The sequence below is a fragment of the Electrona antarctica genome (genome assembly GCF_951216825.1).
Source record: "Electrona antarctica genome assembly, contig: scaffold_795, whole genome shotgun sequence".
Taxonomy (NCBI): domain Eukaryota; kingdom Metazoa; phylum Chordata; class Actinopteri; order Myctophiformes; family Myctophidae; genus Electrona; species Electrona antarctica.
In genome coordinates this window covers 6,947-32,510 of record NW_027637594.1, presented here as the reverse complement: position 1 = coordinate 32,510, position 25,564 = coordinate 6,947, and the positions used below count along the sequence as shown (strand labels likewise).

Sequence of the window (25,564 nt, the reverse complement as noted above, 5' to 3'; positions counted from 1 at the left end):
TCAGCATGCAGACAAGTGTAGAATGCGCCATTGCGACGCCATCAAGGCCCGCCAGAATGCATTGTTGTCGGCAGAATCAACTGTACATAAAACATGTACATAAGACTAGACTAAAACTAAAACCTTTCAATATGCAACACGAGCATCCCCTAGTAATCCATTTGTCCTAATTGGGAAGCTCAGCAGGCCTCGGCTTCTCCGATTGGCCAATCCAACCCATCGGCTTGGCCGATTGGCCAGGCACAGCATGACGTTTGTGTCGCTGTAGCATTATAAGTAGCAGCGTGGGGAAAATCGTTCCCCATCTCCAGATCAAGATTGACATTAGTCTGCGGTCGTGCCAGTGCCATCCCAAGATGTTTCGGAAACTCGTATTCGTCTTACTCCTGCTCCTCGCCTGGAACGGCGCTCCCTCCTCCGCCGCCCAGAAGAGAGGCCCTCCGTCGCTGTCGGATAAGTTGTCTCAGCTGAGCGAGTGGGCCTCCAGGAAGCCCGTCATCAGGATGAACGGCGACATGTTCCACCGCTTCGTGGAGACGCCGCCCAGGAACTACTCCGTGGTGGTCATGTTCACGGCGAACCGCAATCCGGGCGACTGCTCCATGTGCCGGGAGGCCGCGGAGGAGTTCCGCGTGCTGGCCAACGCCTGGCGACACTCCTCCTCCGCCTTCACGACCGACGCGAACAAAGTCTTCTTTGCGACCTTGGACCTCGCCGAAGCGCCGGACGTCTTCAAGGCGCTACGTCTGGAGACCGTCCCGGCGCTCCTCCACTTCCCGCCCCCCGACAAAGGGACGAAACCGTCCGAGTACGACCTGGACAACAGAGGCCACCTCGCTCCGCATCTGGCCGCCTGGGTGACCGACGAGACGGGCGTGCGCCTGCACGTGAGCCCTCCCCCAGACCTCACCAAACCCTTCATCCTGGGCCTGCTGCTGGCGCTGGCCGGCGCGCTCGCCTACCTCAAGCGCCTCGACAGGAACGTGTGGGCCTTCTCTGCGCTCTTCTGTGTCCTGCTGATGACGTCGGGCCAGGTGTGGAACCACATGCACGGGCCGCCGTTCGCCTACAGGCACCCCGAGAACCGGCAGCAGTTGACCTTCGTCCACCCCAGCACCCAGGCCCAGTTCGGGGCCGAGGCCTACGTGGTGGCGGCGTTCAACGCGGCCGCCACCGCAGGCATCGTGCTGCTGTGCGAGGCGCCGAGCGGCGGCGGCCGCCGCTGGGGGGGGACTAAGGGGAGGTGTCTGGCGGGAAACGTCCTGGTGTTGATGTCCTTCACTTGTCTGAAGCACGTCTTCACAGCGAAGAATTGAATGCCCGCCACGATTACCTTAAAGGAGCATTCAGTGATTTGGGTGATTTGGAAACCCCTCCAGTCTGCCCCGGTAACAAGATGTGCACATGCACACACACTACAGTGGTGTGACACGCGACAGGCCAACAGCACACGCACTAAGGCCCGCCCCTGCTCGATCATGATTGGCGGAAGGCCCCTCTCTCTCCTGATTGGATGAAGGCTGGGCCACCTAGCCAAAAACGAAACCTAAGGTTTGTTGACCCCCAGGTGTTAACTGGGGACAGGGAGGAACTCCTTATATGCACACTCTATAGTAGGGAGGATTATCACAACAAAACAAAAAAAGAAGTGGTATTTGAATTAAGTGAAATCACTGAATATACCTTTAAGAATTGTTATTATATTGCCAGGATTTTCCTCCGTTCAACCCTTATTTTGAAGGGCCAAAACGCCGCGACCGGATGTTATGTTGACATAATAGTGTGTGTTGTCTCGACCGGATGTTGATCTCTCAACATCCGATTTGGTTTCGTCCGCTTGTCGCTAAAAAACATACACAATGGACGTGTTTGAGGGAGACACTTTAGAACAGGGGTTCTCAACGTTTTTGTCCGGGGACCCCCGAAAATGCTTTGGCAACGTCTCGGGACCCACGCCCCGCCCACTCCCGACACCCAATATAAATTGACTGCTACAATAACCTTAACCCATTTTGGGCGGGAACCCCTTTTGGTGTTTTAAGCATTATGTTATAATTTAGCTATTGAAAAATAGCAGATCTACAAGCTCATAGCGCGCCACCGAGTGGCGCGCTACGAGCTTGTAGGTCTGCTATTTTTGAAAAATCGTGAAAAAAAATAAAATAAAAACAATCTTTTTTAAAATAATTTGGGGACCCCCCAAACTAATTTGGCGACCCCCCCCGAGGGGTCGCGACCCACGGGTTGAGAACCCCTGCTTTAGAAGACACTTTAGAAGAAGTGTCTGTGTTTGGGACTGCTCGTATGTATGCGAGGCTGCAGCTGGGTGCATCTCAAACAGCATGGCGACTTGTTTACAAACAAAACCTCGCAAGATGTCCCCGCGGGAACGCCGGCGTACTGCTTCAGTATATCCCCGACCAAAATAGTAACTTTATAAATCTAATTTAAAAGACGAAAATAAAACCGCATGAGTTTTCCTGATGTGAATCAGCTTTTGTTGCGTTTGTTTATGTGCTAAAAGGGTTACTTTTGAGAGCTGTTTCCCCGTTACAATGGAAGTCAATGAGCGACTATTTTTATTTCCTAAATTGCTAATAAACACCACAACGGAGCGAAATAACTCGTGGAAAGGACTAGTTTGCCAATAATAAGGTAAGAAAACAACTCAAACCTCTAAAAAAGTGGTCTTACCCTTTAAACAAACGTTTTGTGAAAGAGAGAGATTTCACACTTGCAATGCCTACAGTATACAGTTGGAGGCCATCGATATTGTCCTTTTCTTTTTGCTGAGTTTTGCGTGATCTGCGCAAAAGGACAGTTAACAAGATAATAAGTAACAAGATGTGCACATGCACACACACTACAGTGGTGTGACACGCGACAGGCCAACAGCACACGCACTAAGGCCCGCCCCTGCTCGATCATGATTGGCGGAAGGCCCCTCTCTCTCCTGATTGGATGAAGGCTGGGCCACCTAGCCAAAAACGAAACCTAAGGTTTGTTGACCCCCAGGTGTTAACTGGGGACAGGGAGGAACTCCTTATATGCACACTCTATAGTAGGGAGGATTATCACAACAAAACAAAAAAAGAAGTGGTATTTGAATTAAGTGAAATCACTGAATATACCTTTAAGAATTGTTATTATATTGCCAGGATTTTCCTCCGTTCAACCCTTATTTTGAAGGGCCAAAACGCCGCGACCGGATGTTATGTTGACATAATAGTGTGTGTTGTCTCGACCGGATGTTGATCTCTCAACATCCGATTTGGTTTCGTCCGCTTGTCGCTAAAAAACATACACAATGGACGTGTTTGAGGGAGACACTTTAGAACAGGGGTTCTCAACGTTTTTGTCCGGGGACCCCCGAAAATGCTTTGGCAACGTCTCGGGACCCACGCCCCGCCCACTCCCGACACCCAATATAAATTGACTGCTACAATAACCTTAACCCATTTTGGGCGGGAACCCCTTTTGGTGTTTTAAGCATTATGTTATAATTTAGCTATTGAAAAATAGCAGATCTACAAGCTCATAGCGCGCCACCGAGTGGCGCGCTACGAGCTTGTAGGTCTGCTATTTTTGAAAAATCGTGAAAAAAAATAAAATAAAAACAATCTTTTTTAAAATAATTTGGGGACCCCCCAAACTAATTTGGCGACCCCCCCCGAGGGGTCGCGACCCACGGGTTGAGAACCCCTGCTTTAGAAGACACTTTAGAAGAAGTGTCTGTGTTTGGGACTGCTCGTATGTATGCGAGGCTGCAGCTGGGTGCATCTCAAACAGCATGGCGACTTGTTTACAAACAAAACCTCGCAAGATGTCCCCGCGGGAACGCCGGCGTACTGCTTCAGTATATCCCCGACCAAAATAGTAACTTTATAAATCTAATTTAAAAGACGAAAATAAAACCGCATGAGTTTTCCTGATGTGAATCAGCTTTTGTTGCGTTTGTTTATGTGCTAAAAGGGTTACTTTTGAGAGCTGTTTCCCCGTTACAATGGAAGTCAATGAGCGACTATTTTTATTTCCTAAATTGCTAATAAACACCACAACGGAGCGAAATAACTCGTGGAAAGGACTAGTTTGCCAATAATAAGGTAAGAAAACAACTCAAACCTCTAAAAAAGTGGTCTTACCCTTTAAACAAACGTTTTGTGAAAGAGAGAGATTTCACACTTGCAATGCCTACAGTATACAGTTGGAGGCCATCGATATTGTCCTTTTCTTTTTGCTGAGTTTTGCGTGATCTGCGCAAAAGGACAGTTAACAAGATAATAAGTAACAAGATGTGCACATGCACACACACTACAGTGGTGTGACACGCGACAGGCCAACAGCACACGCACTAAGGCCCGCCCCTGCTCGATCATGATTGGCGGAAGGCCCCTCTCTCTCCTGATTGGATGAAGGCTGGGCCACCTAGCCAAAAACGAAACCTAAGGTTTGTTGACCCCCAGGTGTTAACTGGGGACAGGGAGGAACTCCTTATATGCACACTCTATAGTAGGGAGGATTATCACAACAAAACAAAAAAAGAAGTGGTATTTGAATTAAGTGAAATCACTGAATATACCTTTAAGAATTGTTATTATATTGCCAGGATTTTCCTCCGTTCAACCCTTATTTTGAAGGGCCAAAACGCCGCGACCGGATGTTATGTTGACATAATAGTGTGTGTTGTCTCGACCGGATGTTGATCTCTCAACATCCGATTTGGTTTCGTCCGCTTGTCGCTAAAAAACATACACAATGGACGTGTTTGAGGGAGACACTTTAGAACAGGGGTTCTCAACGTTTTTGTCCGGGGACCCCCGAAAATGCTTTGGCAACGTCTCGGGACCCACGCCCCGCCCACTCCCGACACCCAATATAAATTGACTGCTACAATAACCTTAACCCATTTTGGGCGGGAACCCCTTTTGGTGTTTTAAGCATTATGTTATAATTTAGCTATTGAAAAATAGCAGATAGCAGAGCTGAGCTTGTAGGTCTGCTATTTTTGAAAAATCGTGAAAAAAAATAAAATAAAAACAATCTTTTTTAAAATAATTTGGGGACCCCCCAAACTAATTTGGCGACCCCCCCCGAGGGGTCGCGACCCACGGGTTGAGAACCCCTGCTTTAGAAGACACTTTAGAAGAAGTGTCTGTGTTTGGGACTGCTCGTATGTATGCGAGGCTGCAGCTGGGTGCATCTCAAACAGCATGGCGACTTGTTTACAAACAAAACCTCGCAAGATGTCCCCGCGGGAACGCCGGCGTACTGCTTCAGTATATCCCCGACCAAAATAGTAACTTTATAAATCTAATTTAAAAGACGAAAATAAAACCGCATGAGTTTTCCTGATGTGAATCAGCTTTTGTTGCGTTGGTTTATGTGCTAAAAGGGTTACTTTTGAGAGCTGTTTCCCCGTTACAATGGAAGTCAATGAGCGACTATTTTTATTTCGTAAATTGCTAATAAACACCACAACGGAGCGAAATAACTCGTGGAATGGACTAGTTTGCCAATAATAAGGTAAGAAAACAACTCAAACCTCTAAAAAAGTGGTCTTACCCTTTAAACAAACGTTTTGTGAAAGAGAGAGATTTCACACTTGCAATGCCTACAGTATACAGTTGGAGGCCATCGATATTGTCCTTTTCTTTTTGCTGAGTTTTGCGTGATCTGCGCAAAAGGACAGTTAACCCATTTTGGGCGGGAACCCCTTTTGGTGTTTTAAACATTATGTTATAATTTAGCTATTGAAAAATAGCAGATCTACAAGCTCATAGCGCGCCACCGAGTGGCGCGCTACGAGCTTGTAGGTCTGCTATTTTTGAAAAATCTTTTTAAAATGTTGAGGTCAGGCCTAAATGGGTCAAATAATAAGGGACAATATCGGTGGCACCCAACTGTATACTGCAGAGCAACTGACACGACGGAAAGAATCAAGCGGAGCGAAATGGGAACGCTAATACACAGTGGCAGAGTGGAAGTGAGCTCTGTGACTGATCCCAAATTAATGGAATGGACTTTTCTACTGAACTTAGCTTGTGTGTCGCCTTGCGAGAGGCCACCACCACCACCACCAGCACCATGCACAGGCACATACTGGCTTCCGAGAGAGAGAAAAAACAGAGCGACTTTCTGACTGCACCTACAAAATGAGCTGGGAACCCTTTTTAATTACCTGCCAACTAGCAAGACTTCAGAGGACATTCTGCACAATGAGTACTTTCTACTTTTGGTACTTTAAGTACACTTTGATACCAATACTTATGTACTTTTACTCAATTAAATGTTGAATACCGGACTGTTACTTGTAACAGTATGTATTTCAATGTATTTCTATATTGCAGTATTGATACTTTTACTCAAGTACAAAATGTGATACTTTTTCCACCACTGTATTCTGCAAGCAGGTGGCTTGAAGCCACCTGCTGGTTGAATAGCCACTCCACATATTAAAATAAACCTGTGGGTGTGGCTGAGATTCTGGGGGTGGGTCTGTGGGTGTGTCTAACAGAGGTACCTATGGGTCCTGATAAAGAGACTGAGGAACAAAGATATGGGATCCCACTGTACTTTAGTCGCCCATATATCTCTGGAACATAGGCTGCAATTACCCTTAAACGCATCGTACCGGAGCCCCTACGTCCTCCACGTTCATTGATGATGACGTAGATAATATTTGGCAAAGCTATCTTATTATCTTATGTGAGTCTGTCTCATAGAACAGTGGTTTCCAAACCGGGTCCGGGGACCTCCAGGGGTCCTTGACAGCTAAATGATAGTTTGGAACCAAATGGACCCTTATGGGTCTGTAACTCAGAGTGTACAAATGGAACCAAATGGACCCTAACAGGTCTATTTGGTTGCATTTATATACTCTCAGAGTTAAATTAACATTGCTTTTACAATATGAATTGGGGGTCCCAGAGATAGAAATGCTATTAAATGGGGGGTCCGTAGTCTAATATGCATGTCAAACTGGGGGGGTCCTCGATATTAAACGGGTTGAGAATCACTGCTAGAACCGTAATAAAAATCTTCTCTTCCCTGGCATATCTTTTCAAATGGGGGTCCGCAATCTAATGAGTGTCAATTTGGGGGTCCTTGACATGACAAAGTTTGGGGACCACTGTTACAGAAGAGCGGTGAGACCACCTCCGCCCACTTATATACTGTAGCAATAAACTATACTGCCTGTATCAATAAACGCTACTGCAAAACTCTATACACATTGGTAGCTGGTAGTTTGGACACCTGCTATTTTTGAAAAATCATAACTATTTAGGAAATTATTCATCGTTTTTTTCCGTCTCTTCTGGGGGTCCCTGTGGCACAAAACATGTTCAGATGGGGCGTCTGCGCGCGCTCGCGCACACACACACACACACACACACACACACACACACACACACACACACACACACATAGGCCTTCGCTAAGTCCCTCCCCAACCCATCCTTGTCCAATAGGCTCGTTAGCAGCGAGGAGACAGGGCAAGCTGTCCTTCTCCCCCATAGAGATGCATGTTAAATGACGGGATTTCTCCAATATAAATAATTGATCATTTCGGTACAAGAGCTTCAAAATGTCTTCTAAATCTAGCCTACAAGGCCTCATGCAGTATATGCAGGGCTTGTAGACTAGATTTAGACTGCAGGCTCTGCACTGGACACATTTGCATGACATTATTTAAATAAACTATACAGAAAATATGAGGAAAGAAATGAGGGAGAAATCAACTTTTAACGACCGCCCGACACGAGTTTTCATGTTGTAGGGTAAGACTACGGTCATTAGTATTATTGCCATCACCTGGGTGGGTCAGCCGTGTAACTTTCCCAACGTTAAGCCGTGTATGTGTTCAAAAATCACACCTGTGTGAAATGAGGGGTGCTCCTATCATCTTCCAACATGATGTAATGATGATGATGATGATGATGATGTAAAACCAACGGTGTCAAAACAAACATTAAATTATCTTTATTGTTAATGGGATTTAATGTTTGTGTTGGGGACAAAACAAACATTAATTTCTCTTCATTGTCAATGGCGTTTTTAAAACAAACATTGAACTAAAAACAAACATTAAACCTGTATATCGCCCCTCAACAACACAGCCATGCAAACTAACATTGACAGCTATGAGGTGGAGAAAGCTTGACCTGCATCTATTTGGATTGGTATTGGACAATCACTTTGTTGGGGTGGGTTTTTTAGGGCTAATTGGGGGTCCTTTAGTAGGAGAACTATCGATTTCGAAAGCATTATTACTTTCGAACAGGTTTGATATAGAATCGACCTCAGTCACAGAGGCGTATCTACAATAAGGCGAGGGCAGGCGTCCTGCCTGTCCAAATCCATTTCTGGCCTGGCCAAAATCCATTCAATGAGAAAAAAATCACACCCGTGTGAACTGAGTGGTGTAAGGTCTTATATAGCCTGATCAGCTGTGGTCTGACGTAATGTCTGACGTAATGAAACCATGCTCATTTTTTGGTACGAACAGACAGACAGACAGACAGACAGACACGTAAACTAACAAAGCCAGTCGTAGGAGTGGTTTACACCACTCAAAAAGAAGACAAAAACAAGACCTGAGAACTATTAATGGACAGCTGATTGGCCGTTGCGGTAGAGCGCGGCCCTCAATCACCCATTGGAATGTAAATGCATGCCTTTCAGCCTTTGTATTCTACTCGTCTGGCAGGTATATCTCTTTGAAAACCTTTAGTGCTACGATTGTGCGCCACGGGGAGACGACAATTAACACATGATCTTGCCTGCCCAAAACGTAATTCCTGGATACGCCACTGCTCAGTCATTTCACGGTGTGTGTATATATACCGGCCCGGCGACAGACAGTTGACATGAACAAGAAAACCACCGGCGTTATTCATTCGAGCTCCGAAATTACAGCGGTGTTGGTGGACAGAGAGTCTTCCTAAATCAGATGGATGACGCTTTCTCCTCTGCCCCGCGGTGGGGCTATGGTAATGAGGGGGGGGGGGGGGGAGGGGAGAGGGGGGAATGCCCGTGTCTGGGATCCAGAGACAGATGTCAGCTCTGACCTTGCTGGACTAATATTTCTCCCGGGGGCTTCTTATAATAGCCTGCCTGGTCATTCACAAAAAAATGCCGGGACCATTTTAAACATGGAAGGAATATGCTTCAAAGACAGACGACAGTTTTACCACACGGGACAAACTTACAGACACATACCTACACGCGCACCGCCGAGGTAGAAGGCAAACAAGGGCTTGGGCTCTTTAGCCACCAAAGAACTCACCGTTAAGGACATAAGTGGACGTCATCATCGGATTCGATGAACAACCATAAGCAAGTAAGTAAGTAAGTGTGTGTGTGTGTGTGTGTGTGTGTGTGTGTGTGTGTGTGTGTGTGTGTGTGTGTGTGTGTGTGTGTGTGTGTGTGTGTGTGTGTGTGTTTGTGTGTTAGGCATAGATATCAATCATGGCCATGTGCAGATAGTAAAATGTGACATCCCATGTTTAACTCTAAATCAGCTCACAGTTAAATCATATTTTATGTTGGTATTCAAGTGTTTAGATTCAGTCAGAGCCATCCATGCTGATGTCAGGTGGAAAACTTGTATGTCCAAAACCATCACTCTTCAGCAGGGGTGGAACCAAGTACACTTATAGGCTACTTGTGTTCACTTAGGTACTGTACCTGTAAGTACAATTCTGAGGTATTTGTACTTTACTCGAGTAGTTTTACTTCTACTCCACTACATATCGGATGCAAATACTGTGCTTTTACTCCACTACATTTATTTGAAAACTTGAGTTACTTGTTACTTTGTACATAACATACAGTACATTAACCATATATTCATTTCAACCATTTGAAAATAGCAGATATACAAGCTCACAATGTGACACATTGTGAGCTTTAGCAATGTAAACATATATGTTTTCTCATGCCAATAAAGCCAATTGAATTGAATTGAATTGAATTGAATTGAATTGAATTGAATTGAATTGAATTGAATTGAATTGAATTGAATTGAATTGAATTGAATTGAATTGAATTGAATTGAATTGTGAGCTTTAGATCTGCTATTTTCAAAAGATTGTTTTTTTTACACATTTGAAAACGTTCTGCATAATAAGTACTTTTGGTACGTATACATTTTGATGCGTTTTGCACTTTTACACATGCGTATATTTTGAATTCCGGACTTTTACTTGTAACGTAGCCTAGTATTTCTTTATTGCAGTATTGATGCGTTTGCTTAACCCATTCTGGACGGGAACCCCTTTTGGTGTTTTAGGCATTATGTTATTCTATAGCTATTCAAAAATAGCAGATCTACAAGCTCATAGTGCGCCACCGAGTGGCGCGCCACGAGCTTGTAGGTCTGCTATTTTGGAAAAATCGTAAAAATGCGGCACAAATCTTTCAATATTATATTCATTCAGAGCAAACGTTTTTTTGAGTGGTGTAAACCACTCCTACAACTGGCTTTGTTAGTCTGTCTGTCTGTCTGTCTGTCTGTGCAAAAAAAATGAGCATGGTTGATGCTGATTGGTTGATGCTGATTTCATTACGTCAGACATTACGTCAGAACACAGCTGATCAGGCTATATAATACCTTACACCACTCAGTTCACACGGGTGTGATTTTTATTTTGACGTCAGGCCCATAGAGCACCGAAGTCTGACGTCACTTTCAGTAGAGGGCACCAACACACAGGTTCATGTATTTTTGAGTGGTGTAAACCACTCCTACAACTGGCTTTGTTAGTTTACGTTCAGACATTACGTCAGACCACAGTTGATCAGTCTATATAAGACCTTACACCACTCAGTTCACACGGGTGTGATTTTTTATTTGCATTGAAATCTCCATAGGGCGATTTTAGGTCGCTTCATATAAGAACTGTGTTTGAAAAATAAACCGACCACCCCGGCCTTTCTGTCAGGGGAGTGGCTGTGCGTCGTTAAAGATGTCCATTCATATTTAATACAGCCAGTTTCTGGAGAAAATGGAATTAATGTGGCCGCAAAAGCCTTGAAACTACATATGAAGGCAATGTCGCTGCTAATATACGTCACGCCCAGCTGTCAACCCATTGCGTTCCTGAGATTCCTCGTTGACATAAGCTCAGCTGGTGGTGACTCGACTCGTACTAACCACGAAACATTAAATATCAATAAAATAAAAATAAAAATAAACGTAATTGACATTCAGTTTCTGTTGTGCGACGGGCAGATGCAGCCACCCCCCCCCCCCCCCCTACCCGGAAATGTAGTCTCTGGGTTGTTTGGCTCGTTTCTAACGCTTATTTTGTTACTCTTTGGGTATATTTGTACATTTCCACCTTCAGTCGATGCTTCATATCCATATGAGTGAAAAGGCCGGGGTGATCGGTTTATTTTTCAAACACAGTTCTTATATGAGGCGATCTAAAATCCCCCTATGGAGATTACAATGCAAATAAAAAGTACATGAACCTGTGGACTGACGCCCTCTACTGACAGTAGAGGGCAGTGACGTCAGGACTTCGGTGCTCTATTTGACTACTTTTTTCCACCACTGCCAAAGGGAAAAAAATATATCAGAAAGGAAAAGAAAAACAACTCATAACCACATAAATCCAAAGTGAAACATCAAAGTGAAGAAGGCCTACTACTGTACACAGTACAGGGCAGATCGGCTATTTTCCTTTGCGCGACACTAGTGACGATGTATGGTGTTGATTTACAAAAACACCCATCAAAAGCTGAAATGTGTGGAGAGGATGGGGAGGGGGGAGTAGAAAACGGAAGAAATAAAATCAGTAGAAGAAACATCTACTGACTCTCTCGGAGGCCTGACCATGCCTATTTTATTTTATTTTTATTTGTATCTCTATTTTTTATTTTTTTTCTTATTCTCTACCATTATTAATATCTTACATCCATGAAACCGATGTAATCAGGGACCTTGCATGCATACTACAGTGATCAACACTATTACAGTAGTATTACCAACATCACCATGTCTCATGTCTATATCAACAGGTTTCTGTCTTTGTATGTATATTCTCATACAATTGTCATCACACAGACTGTCATTTTATGTATATTGTACAGACGTTGCGTTCACTTGGACACTTACTCTGGTGCGGGAGGGGGGAGGGGGGGTTACATAATAGTATGTATATACGCACATAGAAAAATGGGGGGAAAAAATGGCACATTTACTGTGAAAAAAGAAAAAAACTGAAATGGAACACTGAATGGGGAGAGTCAATGTATGGAGTAAGAAAAACAAAAGTTCATTAATGCTGTAAATGTTTATGTTCACTCTCCTCCCAGTTCTGTACAATTGTATGAATGAGTATCCCCGTTCGGTTTAATATTGACAAGACAAAGGAAAAACAGCGCCCCCTTGAGAAAAGTCAGTATTTGACTTTTGAAAAGTCAAACGGTGACTTTTCCCGGGGTCTGTCAAAAAGTCGAGATTTGACTTTTACTTGTGATACTGGGCTGGAATGAGTGTGCTTACCAATAAACAGAATAAAAAAATAAATAAAAAAAAGGCTGAAATGTGTTGAAACGAGGTCTGCGCCGGTGTGCCCTGCAGCGACAATACACAGCAGATGCCATCCTGACATGCCTTGTGAGATATTACTTCCATGCTGTTGTTCCACTATAACCCATTTAAACCTGAGTCCGATTCTACAAAATGTCGTCTAAATAATGATGGTTTTCTGAAAAACCCTATATATGTTTCTATAATCAGTGATTCTCAAACTATATCGTGGGGACTTCCCATGTGTATTTGGCCGCCGACCCCCATCTGAAGATATGTTGTTTCAGGGACCTCCCCCCTCCCCCAGAAGCAAAGATTTGAGTTAAAAGCGTTCGCTCTGAAAGAATATATATTCAAAGATCTGAGCCACATTTTCACGATTTTTCAGAAATTGCAGATCTACAAGCTCGTAGCGCGGCGCCGCGCTATGAGCTTGTAGATCTGCTATTTTTCAACAGCTAAAGTATAACATAATGCATGCTTTAAACACCGGAAGGGGTTCCCGCCCTGAACTGGATAAACTATTTATCCAGTAATGGGACACAGCGCTTTTACGAGCTTAGCCAATATTCTGTCGTTTTATTCGGCTCTGCCGGGAAATATAGTTCCTACAGGAATACATATAGGCTATATATATATGATGTTATTATAATATGATATTGTTTGTACAAAAAGGGTCTTGGTGTAAAATAAATACAAAGGTGTTTACTGTTTATAGCCTTGCTATGAAATGGTAAATGGTGCATTTATATAGCGCCTTTATCCAAGGCGCTTTACATAGATTGTGCATTACATTCACCCATTCACACACACATTCATACACCGATTGCGGCGGAAGCCATGCAAGGTATACCAACCAGCACATCGGGAGCAATTTGGGGTTCAGTGTCTTGCCCAAGGACACTTCGACATGTAGACAGGAGGAGCCGGGATTCGAACCGCCGACCCATGGATCATTGGACGACCTGCTCTAACTCTTGAGCCACAGACGCCCCAGGATTTCGTGCGGCGCTCTGAGCTTGTATATCTGCCATTTTTGAAGAATTGTGTAAATGTGTGCAAATCTTTGACTATATATATCTTTTTTGAAAGTCCCCCTATTTTTAGATGGGGCTCCAAAGCCAAAAAAATACCCCATAATTGTGGGGGTCCTTAAAGTTTGAGCACCACGTACTGCTCAAAACACAAGTTTTTTCAGAAAACCGATTTAGGAGACATTTTATAGATTCGGTCTTAATGGGTTCAATGTATTTATTTCTTTAAACATTATTTTTTTGTATTTCTTCTCCAATCACGCTCCACTTGTGTCCAGTCAAGGGAACAGCAATTCTCGCTTAGCTGTCTCGTTGGGATTTGTACATCCCCGCCCCCCCCAAAAAAATGTAATGATTCCCCTGACCCCTTCCTTGGAATGGATGGCATGCAGCGTAGAGGAGGAGCGGAGGCATCCCAAAATAAAATGAATCCCCTGACCCCTTCCTTCCTTGGAATGGATGGCACTATAGAGGAGACAACCCAGAAATAAAATGATTCCCCTGACCCCTTCATTGGAATGGATGGCAGCATAGAGGAGGATGGGGCATCCCGAGGAAATACTGTCCGGGAAGCAATCGGGACGGGTCACTGTTACTGAGCGCAGAGCGCCAGTCAGAGGGAGATAAAGAAGTAATCAAAAAAACGGAGGCGAGGCGAGGAGGGCTAACTCCAGACAGCCAGGCTGCGGTACGCTCGTTGACAGATGGCCTCCCTCTTCCGTGCATTATCTACACCAGTGGTTTTCCACCAGTAGTCCTTGAGGAGGTTCCAGGTGGTCCCCCTGCAGCTAAATGATGGAGAGTTGGTAACCAAATGGACCCTAAATAGAACTCTAACTCTTGAGAGCGTGGCAATGAAACCAAATGGACCCTTTACGGGTTTATTTTTACGCTCTCAAGAGTTAGAGAGATACAAGCTTGCCCACGATACCGCATGGAATTGTGGGCAAGGTTTTATCCAACATAACATTCTTTTAGTTTTGGGTCTGCAAGGCTAAAACCTCATCAAATGGTGGTCCGTGGCTCTGAGAGGCTAAATCTCATCAATGTGACTCTTTTTGATACAGAGACAGTCATGACTGTCAAGACTAAGGCCTGACTCACACGGTCGCAACAGATTGATGTATGCTTGTTGTATGCAAAGGGTGTGATACAGCTTGCCCCAATGCATTTCCAATGGGAGTCACATGGTTTGACACAACATTTGTGTTGTATGAGGGGGAGGGGGAGGGGCGCAGTCGAAACACAGCCGGAAGCCATATAACAGCTTGTAGTCCAAAATGTTGTATCAAACCATGTGACTTCCATTGGAAATGCATTGGGGCGGCCATGACACTTACAACATTCATACAACAAGCATGCATCAATGTTTTAAAGGTCTGAGTGAGGCCTAACTGTTCAGGAGAGAGGAGTAAATAGTAAATGGCAGACTCTTCTCATACTGGAGCATGTCTGAAATTGATATCAGAGCTGAAATCGACATGTAAATATGAAATAAATGCTTTAACATGTAGCTAACCTAATGTTAGCGTCCACAGAAGCCATGTAAATATGAAATAAATGCTTTAACATGTAGCTAACCTAATGTTAGCGTCCACAGAAGCCATGCAAATATGAAATAAATGCTTTAACATGTAGCTAACCTAATGTTAGAGTCCGCAGAAGCCATGTAAATATGAAATAAATGCTTTAACATGTAGCTAACCTAATGTTAGAGTCCGCAGAAGCCATGTAAATATGAAATAAATGCTTTAACATGTAGCTAACCTAATGTTAGAGTCCACAGAAGCCATGTAAATATGAAATAAATGCTTTAACATGTAGCTAACCTAATGTTAGAGTCCACAGAAGCCATGTAAATATGAAATAAATGCTTTAACATGTAGCTAACCTAATGTTAGAGTCCACATAAGCCATGTAAATATGAAATAAATGCTTTAACATGTAGCTAACCTAATGTTAGAGTCCACAGAAGCCATGTAAATATGAAATAAATGCTTTAACATGTAGCTAACCTAATGTTAGAGTCCACAGAAGCCATGTAAATATGAAATAAATGCTTTAACATGTAGCTAACCTAATGTTAGAGTCCACAGAAGCCATGTAAATATGAAAGAAATGCTTTAACATGTAGCTAACCTAATGTTAGAGTACACAGAAGCCATGTAAATATGAAATAAATGCTTTAACATGTAGCTAACCTAATGTTAGAGTCCACAGAAGCCATGTAAATATGAAATAAATGCTTTTGTAAGTATGCCAATACTTTTACTTCTACGCCACTATGTCTCAGATCCAAATATTGTAGTACTTTAACTCCATTACATGTATGTGGATTGTGGAAAAACGTTATTACTTGGTAGGTTTAGATTATTATTATTACAAGACATATCATTATATATTCCCTGCTTCAGCCCTACAGACTACGGTATATACATTTCGGCCATTTGAAAATAGCAGATCTACAAGCTCATGCAGATCTGCTGTTTGAAATCTTGTGAAATGGGACATGCTGCACAATGAGTAGCTACTTTCTATATTTCCGATACTTACTTTAATTTAAGTCTTAATACCAATTAATACTGTTGTACATTTACTCGAGTCAATTTTGATTTCCGGCCATTTACTTCCAACGGTATTTCATAGCGGTATCAATATTCTTACTTAATCCATTGATACCTGGAACGCATCCATGTCACGTTAGCGTTAGCGTTTTAAACATTATGTTATAATTTAGCTATTGAAAAATAGCAGATCTACAAGCTCATAGCGCGCCACCGAGTGGCGCGCTATGAACTTGTAGGTCTGCTATTTTTGAAAAATCGTTAAAATGTGCCTCAAATCTTTCCGAAAATTGTCATGATTTTCGACGTCAGGCCTGAAAAAAAAAGAGAGTACATTTCCCAGTTCCCACCACTGATAGTTAGGGATGGATGAATTATTATTGATATCCCCGTGCAGCTTCTCCTGTCATGCCATCATTGTTGATGAATTATTATTGTTGATGAATTATTATTCATATCCCCGTGCAGCTTCTCCTGTCATCCCATCATTGTTGCTTTGTACAACATTTCAACGATTTTTTTTATAGACCGTATTGCTGACCTCCGGTCCGCTCATTCTCCCACAGCCCCAGTCCCCAGACCCTCCCTTGCCCCTGTGCCCTCCCACGGCTACCCTCAGCCATTTTGAGTTTCTCTATAACCACACTCACTGATGTGGTCATGCGCCTGAGGCCCACTAACTGTCTCACTGTCTGACTGCATCCCATCCCGGCTTTTTAAAGAAGTATTCAATGCTACCGGCACAAGTGTGCTAGCCTTAGTAAATTCTTCCCTCCTCTATGGTTCTGTCCCTGCCGCCCTGACACATGCTGTTGTAGCCTGGCTAATAAGCCAGACCGAATCAGCTGTTAAAAATAAATTGCCTGCCGGCGGATTACGGTCTGGAGAGGCTCAATTGTACGCCCATTTCCTACACCAGAGAACTGGTGTGGCCAATCGGGACACGGTATGCAATATGGGCGGGCTTTGGTACAGTGACGTTCAATGCTTGAGACCTTTGACTGACAGTAGCTCTGAACAATTGTGTCAAAGAGAAAATGTTTGAACCCGCCCCCGGGAAACTAGATCCATACACAGCATCTCCAGACTCAAATACCACACGACAGTGTGATTTGAGTCTGGCTTATTAGCCAGGCTAATGCTGTTGCCCATCCCATTTTAAAAAAGAATAACCTTGATGCCTCTATCCTCTCTAATTTCAGACCCATCTCCCACCTGCCATTTCTTTCTAAAGTCGGTGTGACCCGAATATAGCGGACTGTGGATTTATTTTATTTAAATTTTATTTTATCCTGTTTGTCCTTGTTTCGTTGGGGGGGGGGGGGGGGGGGGGTATACGTTGTCTGTTGATGTTTGTGATGATTTTAAAAAAGAAAAAAATGGGTGACTACGTGCAAAGATTTTCCTGTCAGATATACTGCTTGACTCTCCCCAATAAAAAACTATATAAAAAATAAAAAAAATGTACAACCAATTTAGAAAAAAGTTATTTACACCCAGCTACAGTCATTCCTGCTTGCACATGGACTCCATGAAAAAATCCAATCCGGCTTCAAACCCGAATCTGCGCTCCTGAGAGTTTATAATGACTTACTTTTAACAGCTGACTCTGGTGGTTCCTCCGTCCTGGTCCTCCTAGACCTTTCACCTGCATTCGACACTGTTGACTATGACATTTTAATCTCACGATTGGAACACCACCTCGGTATCTCTGGCACTGCCCTGGCCTGGTTTCGGTCATACGTCACCGATAGAACCTTCTCAGTACAACTAGGTGACCTCGTATCCCCCTCGACCCCCCTCACATCTGGGGTCCCCCAAGGTTCTATCCTTGGCCCTATTCTGTTTCTTCTTTACATGCTGCCATTAGGAGCAATCCTTAAAAAACACAACGTTGCATACCATTGCTACGCGGATGATGTCCAAATGTATCTACCCCTCGCCACCAACACCCATAACTCACTACAACACCTACAGGACTGTCTAAATGACACAGTGGCGTGCACAGATAGACACTAGGGGGTGCTAGAGCACCCCCTGCCCTTTTGGCAATGTGCCCTTTTAAAAAAAAAGAAAAAAAAAACTTTTTTTTCCTACTTTTTTTTTTTTTTTCCAAAAATAGCAGACCTACAAGTTCATAGCGCGCCACTCGGTGGCGCGCTATGAGCTTGTAGATCTGCTATTTTTCAATAGCTAAAGCATAACATAATGCTAACACCAAAAGGGGTTCCCGCCCAAAATGGATTAAGGCAACAGGCCGGTTCCACGCGCTGCACAAGGTGCCCTTTTTTAACTTGAGCACCTGCCCCTCTAAATGTCTGTGCACGCCACTGAAATGACATAACAACTTGGATGGACATAAACTTTTTTTAAACCTGAATTCAAATAAAACAGAAGTGATATTCTTTGGCCTTGACACTACACCATACAAAAAGAACACCATCCCATTCACCCTCAGCTCAAACATCTGCTCCTCCGTCAAAAACCTTGGCTTCACCTTCGACATGCAGTAGCGGCTACCTTCACACTCAACAAACAAATTAGTTCCGTAGTAACAAGCAGCTTTTTTTAGTTACGATTGTTGGCAAAGGTCAAACCCTATCTTCCACCTAAACAGCTGGAGATGGCAATACACGCCTTTATATCATCAAGACTGGACTATTGTAAAGTCTCCCTCTTCTCCGGCATTGACCAGGCATCACTCAAGCGCCTGCAGTTGGTGCAAAATGCAGCTGCTCGCCTCCTCACCGGCAACAAAAAAAACAAGAACACATAACCCCAGTTTTAGCTGAACTTCACTGGCTCCCTGTTACCTTTAGAATAGATTTTAAGATTATTTTATTTACGTATAAATCCCTGCACGGCCTGACCCCTTCTTATTTAACAGAACTCTTGGTCCCTTATACTCCACAAAGGGCGCTGAGGTCAGCAGACAAGCTGCTCCTGGAAGCTCACAAAACGAACCTCATGGAGTAGGGGCGACCGTGCCTTTGCCTCTGCTGCTCCTAGGCTCGGGAATAGTCTGCCCTTTAATATGAAAAATGCAAACTCTGTTGAGTCTTTTAAGTCACTTCTTAAAACACACTTTTATTCTTTGGCTTTTAATCGCACCTAATGTTTGTTTTGTTTTATTGCACTGTATTGTTATTGTGGCATTAAAGGAGCATTCAGTGATTTTGGTGATTTGGGGAAAAAAACGGTCCACCCGGTAACAAGATGTGCACATGCACACGCTCTACAGTGGGGGAAGTACAACAGACCAACAGCACGTGCACCAATGCCCGCCCCACTCGATCATGATTGGAAGAAGGCCCCTCTCATCCTGATTGGATGAAGGCTTTGCCACCCAAAGCCCAAACCGAAACTAGGGTTTTTTGACCCCAGGGGCTCACTGGAGACAGGGAGGAACTCCTTATATGGTCAGCACACTTTATAGTAGGGAGGATTATCCAAAAAATAAGAAAAAATAAGTGATATTTGAATTAAGTGAAATCACTGAATATACCTTTAATTACTGAGGTTTTGGTTTTTGTTATTGTGGTATTAATTGTCGATGTTGTTTGTCTCACCCTGTACAGCATTTTGGTCAATTTTGATTGTTTTAAATGTGCTCTATAGATAAAGTTGGATTTGATTTGATAACCAGCACCTCATCGATTAGGCTTATCGAGCCGTGTCCTTATCGAGCATATTCTATTCTTTTGTGGAAAGACGGGAGCCAATCAATTCTGAACAGAACCATCATCTACAAATACAGTACTTTTCTTTTTTTTTTGCGGCTTACGCCTTTTTATTGGTTTTTGAAGGGACAGACAGTAGGCTGACAGGAAACGGGAGAGAGATGGGGGAAGACATGCAGTAAAGGCCGTGTCGGGCTCGGGAGTCGAACCCGCGGCACACTGCGACTGGATTACCAGTCGGGTGCCCAGACGGTTACGCCACCGCCTGGGCAATACAGTACTTTTCTAACTTTTTTTTTTTACCAATAAAATAACATTAACTTTTTCGCTGCTCTCTACGTTTATAAACGTAGCTAGGCTATCGGTACCTAAAGGTGCTAACTACGCGTATGTTCGTAGACAACCGTATACTCCATGAAAGCGATGACCGTCAGCAATGCTAGTAAAAGTAAATACCTTTTATACCATTGCTCCGGTTAGTATGGAGAGCCTCCGTCCCCACCAGCTATGGGATTTTTAAATCCAGCTCCATTGAGCCTCCATTATAACAGGATTTCCAAAGCGCTGCATCTCTAAAGCTTCGAGCGCTGTCCATGGTGAGCCGCCGCGCACCCGACGATCGTAAATCATTTGTGAGTTGAAAAATGACATTTGACACGTGACATTTATTTCTTGATCGCCTCTTGTCTTGAGTGGTTAAACATGACGTCATGGGCCGCTGCGCTCGATAACAGGCTTCAAGACTTGATAAGGCCAAGACGTATTGATAACACGTACTCAATAAGCTTGTTATCTGTTTTTTTCTGGTATCGGTCATCGGGGGGGTGGGGGGGGGGGGGTCAACGGATACATATTTACCCGGGTTTAGTTAACCCATTTTGGGCGGGAACCCCTTTTGGTGTTTTAAACTTTATGTTTTAATTTAGCTATTGGAAAAATAGCAGATCTACAAGCTCATAGCGCGCCACCGAGTGGCGCGCTACGAGCTTGTAGATCTGCTATTTTTTAAAAACATTTTGAACTCAAATCTTTGCTTCTGGGGGGTCCCTGGAACAACATATTTTCAGATGGGGCCAATTACATATATTTTTTGGGGTCCTTGACATGAAATATTGAGCACCACTGATATAGAAACATGGGTATTTCAGAAAACTGGAGGATTTAGAAGACATTTTTTTAATGGCCTAAATGGGTTAATATACAATATAGACCATGTTTCATGTCATTAGCGTTGGTCGAGGAGAGGCTAAGCTTCAGTGTGTAGTCCCTACACTGTGTAGCTTAGCCTCTCCTCGCCACAGGCCAACGCTAATGACATGAAAAATGGAGGAGCTTTCAGTTTGGATAGACTTTATCAGCTCGCCTATTCAAATATTATTCATAATGAATGAAGAACGCTTAAAAATCCTCCCCTCGAGTGCCCTTATGGCTTTGCACGCACAACGCACACACACGCACGCGGTGTCCAGTATAGTCAAACCTTTACAATCCTACAACCTATATGCATAATTAGATGCACGCGCGCACGCACTCGCGCACAAGCACGTACGCACGCACGCATGCACACACACGTGACACGCACACTCCAGTAGTCAAAGCTTTACAATCCTACAACCTATGCATAATTAGATGCACGCGCGCACGCACTCGCGCGCACACACACACACACACACACACACACACACACACACACACACACACACACACACACACACACACACACACACACACACACACAGTCACACACACACACACACAAACACACACACACACACACACACACACACACGCAAACACGCACACATACTCCAGTAGTCAAGCTTTACAATCCTACAACCTATGCATAATTAGATGCACGCACGCACGCACGCACGCACGCACGCACGCACGCACGCACGCACGCACGCACGCACGTATACACACAGAATCATTAATGTGTAATGATCCAAACAACAAAGCCAACCTAGAGCGCGGAGCCTGCAGCCACTCAGAGCGCTGCCCACCCACCCACCCAGCCAGCCAGCCAGCCACCCAGACAAAACCAGAGCCTGCTGCTATTGTGTTGGAACTCATGATTATTTTGTTCAGTCTGGGACATCACTCAGCAAAGAAGGCCTTGTGGCCCATAGTGTTGTTGTCTTGAAGCAGTGATTGGATTGGGATTGTAGAAGGAGACATGTTGCACCTGGTGGTACAGCCAGCCAAGAGAGAGGAGCTTAATGGTAGACGTCTGCAGGCCCCCCCACCTCTCTCTCTCTCTCTCTCTCCCTAAGTACAGTCCAGCACCAAATAGTAATAGTCTGTTTAGAAAGTGTTTTAGAAAGTTTTAGAAAACCATCTGTTTTAGAAAGTCTGCTTTAGAAAGTGTTCATATAAGCTACTGTGGAGTCAGTACTCCTGTATGGACCCTCACAGTGGAGTCAGTACTGCTGTATGGGGCCGAGACATGGACCCTCACAGTGGAGTCAGTGCTGCTGTATGGGGCCGAGACATGGACCCTCACAGTGGAGTCAGTACTGCTGTATGGGGCCGAGACATGGACCCTCACAGTGGAGTCAGTGCTGCTGTATGGGGCCGAGACATGGACCCTCACAGTGGAGTCAGTGCTGCTGTATGGGGCCGAGACATGGACCCTCACAGTGGAGTCAGTGCTGCTGTATGGGGCCGAGACATGGACCCTCACAGTGGAGTCAGTGCTGCTGTATGGGGCCGAGACATGGACCCTCACAGTGGAGTCAGTGCTGCTGTATGGGGCCGAGACATGGACCCTCACAGTGGAGTCAGTGCTGCTGTATGGGGCCGAGACATGGACCCTCACAGTGGAGTCAGTGCTGCTGTATGGGGCCGAGACATGGACCCTCACAGTGGAGTCAGTGCTGCTGTATGGGGCCGAGACATGGAGCCTCACAGTGGAGTCAGTGCTGCTGTATGGGGCCGAGACATGGACCCTCACAGTGGAGTCAGTGCTGCTGTATGGGGCCGAGACATGGACCCTCACAGTGGAGTCAGTGCTGCTGTATGGGGCCGAGACATGGACCCTCACAGTGGAGTCAGTGCTGCTGTATGGGGCCGAGACATGGAGCCTCACAGTGGAGTCAGTACTGCTGTATGGGGCTGAGACATGGACCCTCACAGTGGAGTCAGTACTGCTGTATGGGGCTGAGACATGGACCCGCACAGTACAACAGGAAAGAGCCCTGGATGGAGTCTATACACAAGAATGCTATACGAATGGCACTAGGTGTCACATGGACGGATCACATCAGAAACGGGTCACAGACAAAGTCAGAGAGAGAAGGATGAGGCTGGCAGGTCACTGCGTCAGTCAGGCACCCAGAACTAGAGGCAAGTCAATTGACTATATGGGAGGGGATGCGTGGCCTCAAACCCCTTGTATGTCTGACCCGTGTGCGGGACTGGCGGGTAAGCAGGGTTCATGCACGGTTAAGATGAGTCACCGCGTGCAATACACCGAGAAGCTTTCACACTGCAACAGCATTTGTAATCATTATACCCGAGCCCATTGTATTTAATAACCGCGCAGCAGATCTAGCGTTATTAAGCAGCACATTAAATTGCACTCTCTTTTTCCCGGACGCATATAGACTCGGAGTCTTGAAGCATGACTGTGGAAAGGTCAACACTGTGGTTTTATAATTGGAGAACAATTAGAGGAATTCATAATAAGAGTGCCGGTCCTAATGAGAGAAGCTATACGCCTGCATCTCAAGCTGCAGCTAATCTCTCTAATTGTCCAAACGTTGGAGATTAACGCATTGAGACCCGACACCAGATTCTACTAAATGTCGTCTACATCCTGACATTTTGCTCAGTGGGCTTCAAACTATTTCACGTCAAGGAAAATCTATATTTGGCCGCGGACACCCCCCCCCCCCCCCCCTCTGAAAACATGTTGTTCCAGGGACCCCCCTTTCGAGTTAAAGATATAGTTAAAGAAAATATTCAAATATTTTGCACACGTCTTCAAGATTTTTTCAAAAATAGCAGATCTACAAGCTTGCAGCGTGGCCCTCGGTGACACACCATGAGCTTGTAGATCTGCTATTTTTCAACAGCTGAAGTATAAAATAACGACACAGATGCGTCCTCAGGTCTGAACGGATTAACCCATTTAGGCCTGGCGTCGAAATGAAAAAAGACTCTTCTAAATTCTGACAGTTTTCTGAAATACCCATGTTTCTGTATCAGTGGTGCTCAATATTTCATGTTTCTGTATCAGTGGTGCTCAATATTTCATGTCAAGGACCCACAAAGATTATATGTAATTGGCCACCGACCATCTGAAAATATGTTGTTCCAGGAACCTCCCCAGAAGCAAAGATTTGAGTTCAAAACGTTCTCTCTGAAAGAATATATATATTCAAAGATTTGTGCCGCATTTTCACGATTTTTCAAAAATAGCAGACCTACAAGCTCAAAGCGCGCCACTCGGTGGCGCGCTACGAGCTTGTAGATCTGCTATTTTTCAATAGCTAAAGTAGAACATAATGCTTAAACACCAAAAGGGGTTCCCGCCCAGAACGGATTAACCCATTTTTGACCTGAGATCAGATTCTAAAAATGTCTTCTACATCCTGACAGTTTTCTGAAAAAGCTATGTTTCTATGTGAGTCGTTCTTCGATTTTTCAAAAATAGCAGACCTACAAGCTCGTAGCGCGCCACTCGGTGGCGCGCTATGAGCTTGTAGATCTGCTATTTTTCAATAGCTAAAGTAGAACATAATGCTTAAACACCAAAAGGGGTTCCCGCCCAGAACGGATTAATGTCAAACCTTTCCCTGAACCGTGGAGAACGAGGGCCCAACATGGCATGCACGACTATTGATTATTCTCTCAGCAATTAGTCTATCGATTGGCTTTTTTCAATCTTCAAGCTTTTAACCCATTTCGGGCGAGAACCCCTCTTGGTAAGCGTTACGTTATACTTTAAGCTATTGAAAAATAGCAGATCTACAAGCTCGTAGCGAGTCACCGAGTGGCGCGCTACGAGCTTGTAGGTCTGCAATTGTTTTAAAGTCGTGAAAATGTGGTGCAAATCTTTGAATATATTATATAACGTTTTTAACTCAAATCTTTGCTTCTGGAACAACATATTTTCAGATGGGGGGTCGGTGGCCAATTACATAATATTTCTTGGGGTCCTTGACATGAAATATTGAGCACCACTGATACAAAAACATAGGTATTTCAGAAAACTGTCAGGAAGACCTTTTTTAAAAAAAATATCGACGTCAGGCCTGAATGGGTTAATAGGTTTTTTATTTATTCATTTGTGTTTTATATTATGGTTGCTGTCGCCACAGAAACCTCTCATCTCCACATTTTTGCCAGGTGAGGAAAAAATGTGACGCAAAGCTTTTAGATCTGTTGTCGTCTCCACCAGGCCGAAGGCATGGGGAGAGAGTCTGTTTTGCACTCTGCAGTCTGTGTGTGTCCGTCCGTGTGTTTCCGTCCGTGTGTGTGTCCGTGTCCGTGTGTGTGTGTGTGTGTGTGTGTGTGTGTGTGTGTGTGTGTGTGTGTGTGTGTGTGTGTGTGTGTGTGTGTGTGTGTGTGTGTGTGTGTGTGTGTGTGTGTGTGTGTGTGTGTGTGTCTGTCCGTCCGTCTGTGTACAGCTAAACCCGGTCGATGCCACATTTTGCACACACACTCCCTGGATGCCAACGACGAACCTCTGCCCCAAATTTTTCAGAACGGCCTGTTATAGCGCCACCAGGAGGCCGACTTTTG

At 44.4% G+C, this 25,564-nt stretch overlaps 1 protein-coding gene across 1 annotated transcript; it reads left to right on the top strand.

Moving 5' to 3' along the window:
• Positions 1–356: 356 nt before the first annotated feature.
• On the top strand, positions 357–1,316 carry LOC306918794 (dolichyl-diphosphooligosaccharide--protein glycosyltransferase subunit MAGT1-like; the record flags this gene model as incomplete). The annotated part of the gene is made up of 1 exon (XM_079531659.1): positions 357–1,316. The coding sequence occupies one exon, from the start codon at positions 357–359 to the stop codon at positions 1,314–1,316; it is 960 nt and encodes a 319-aa protein (XP_079387785.1).
• Between the last annotated feature and the right edge of the window lie 24,248 nt (positions 1,317–25,564).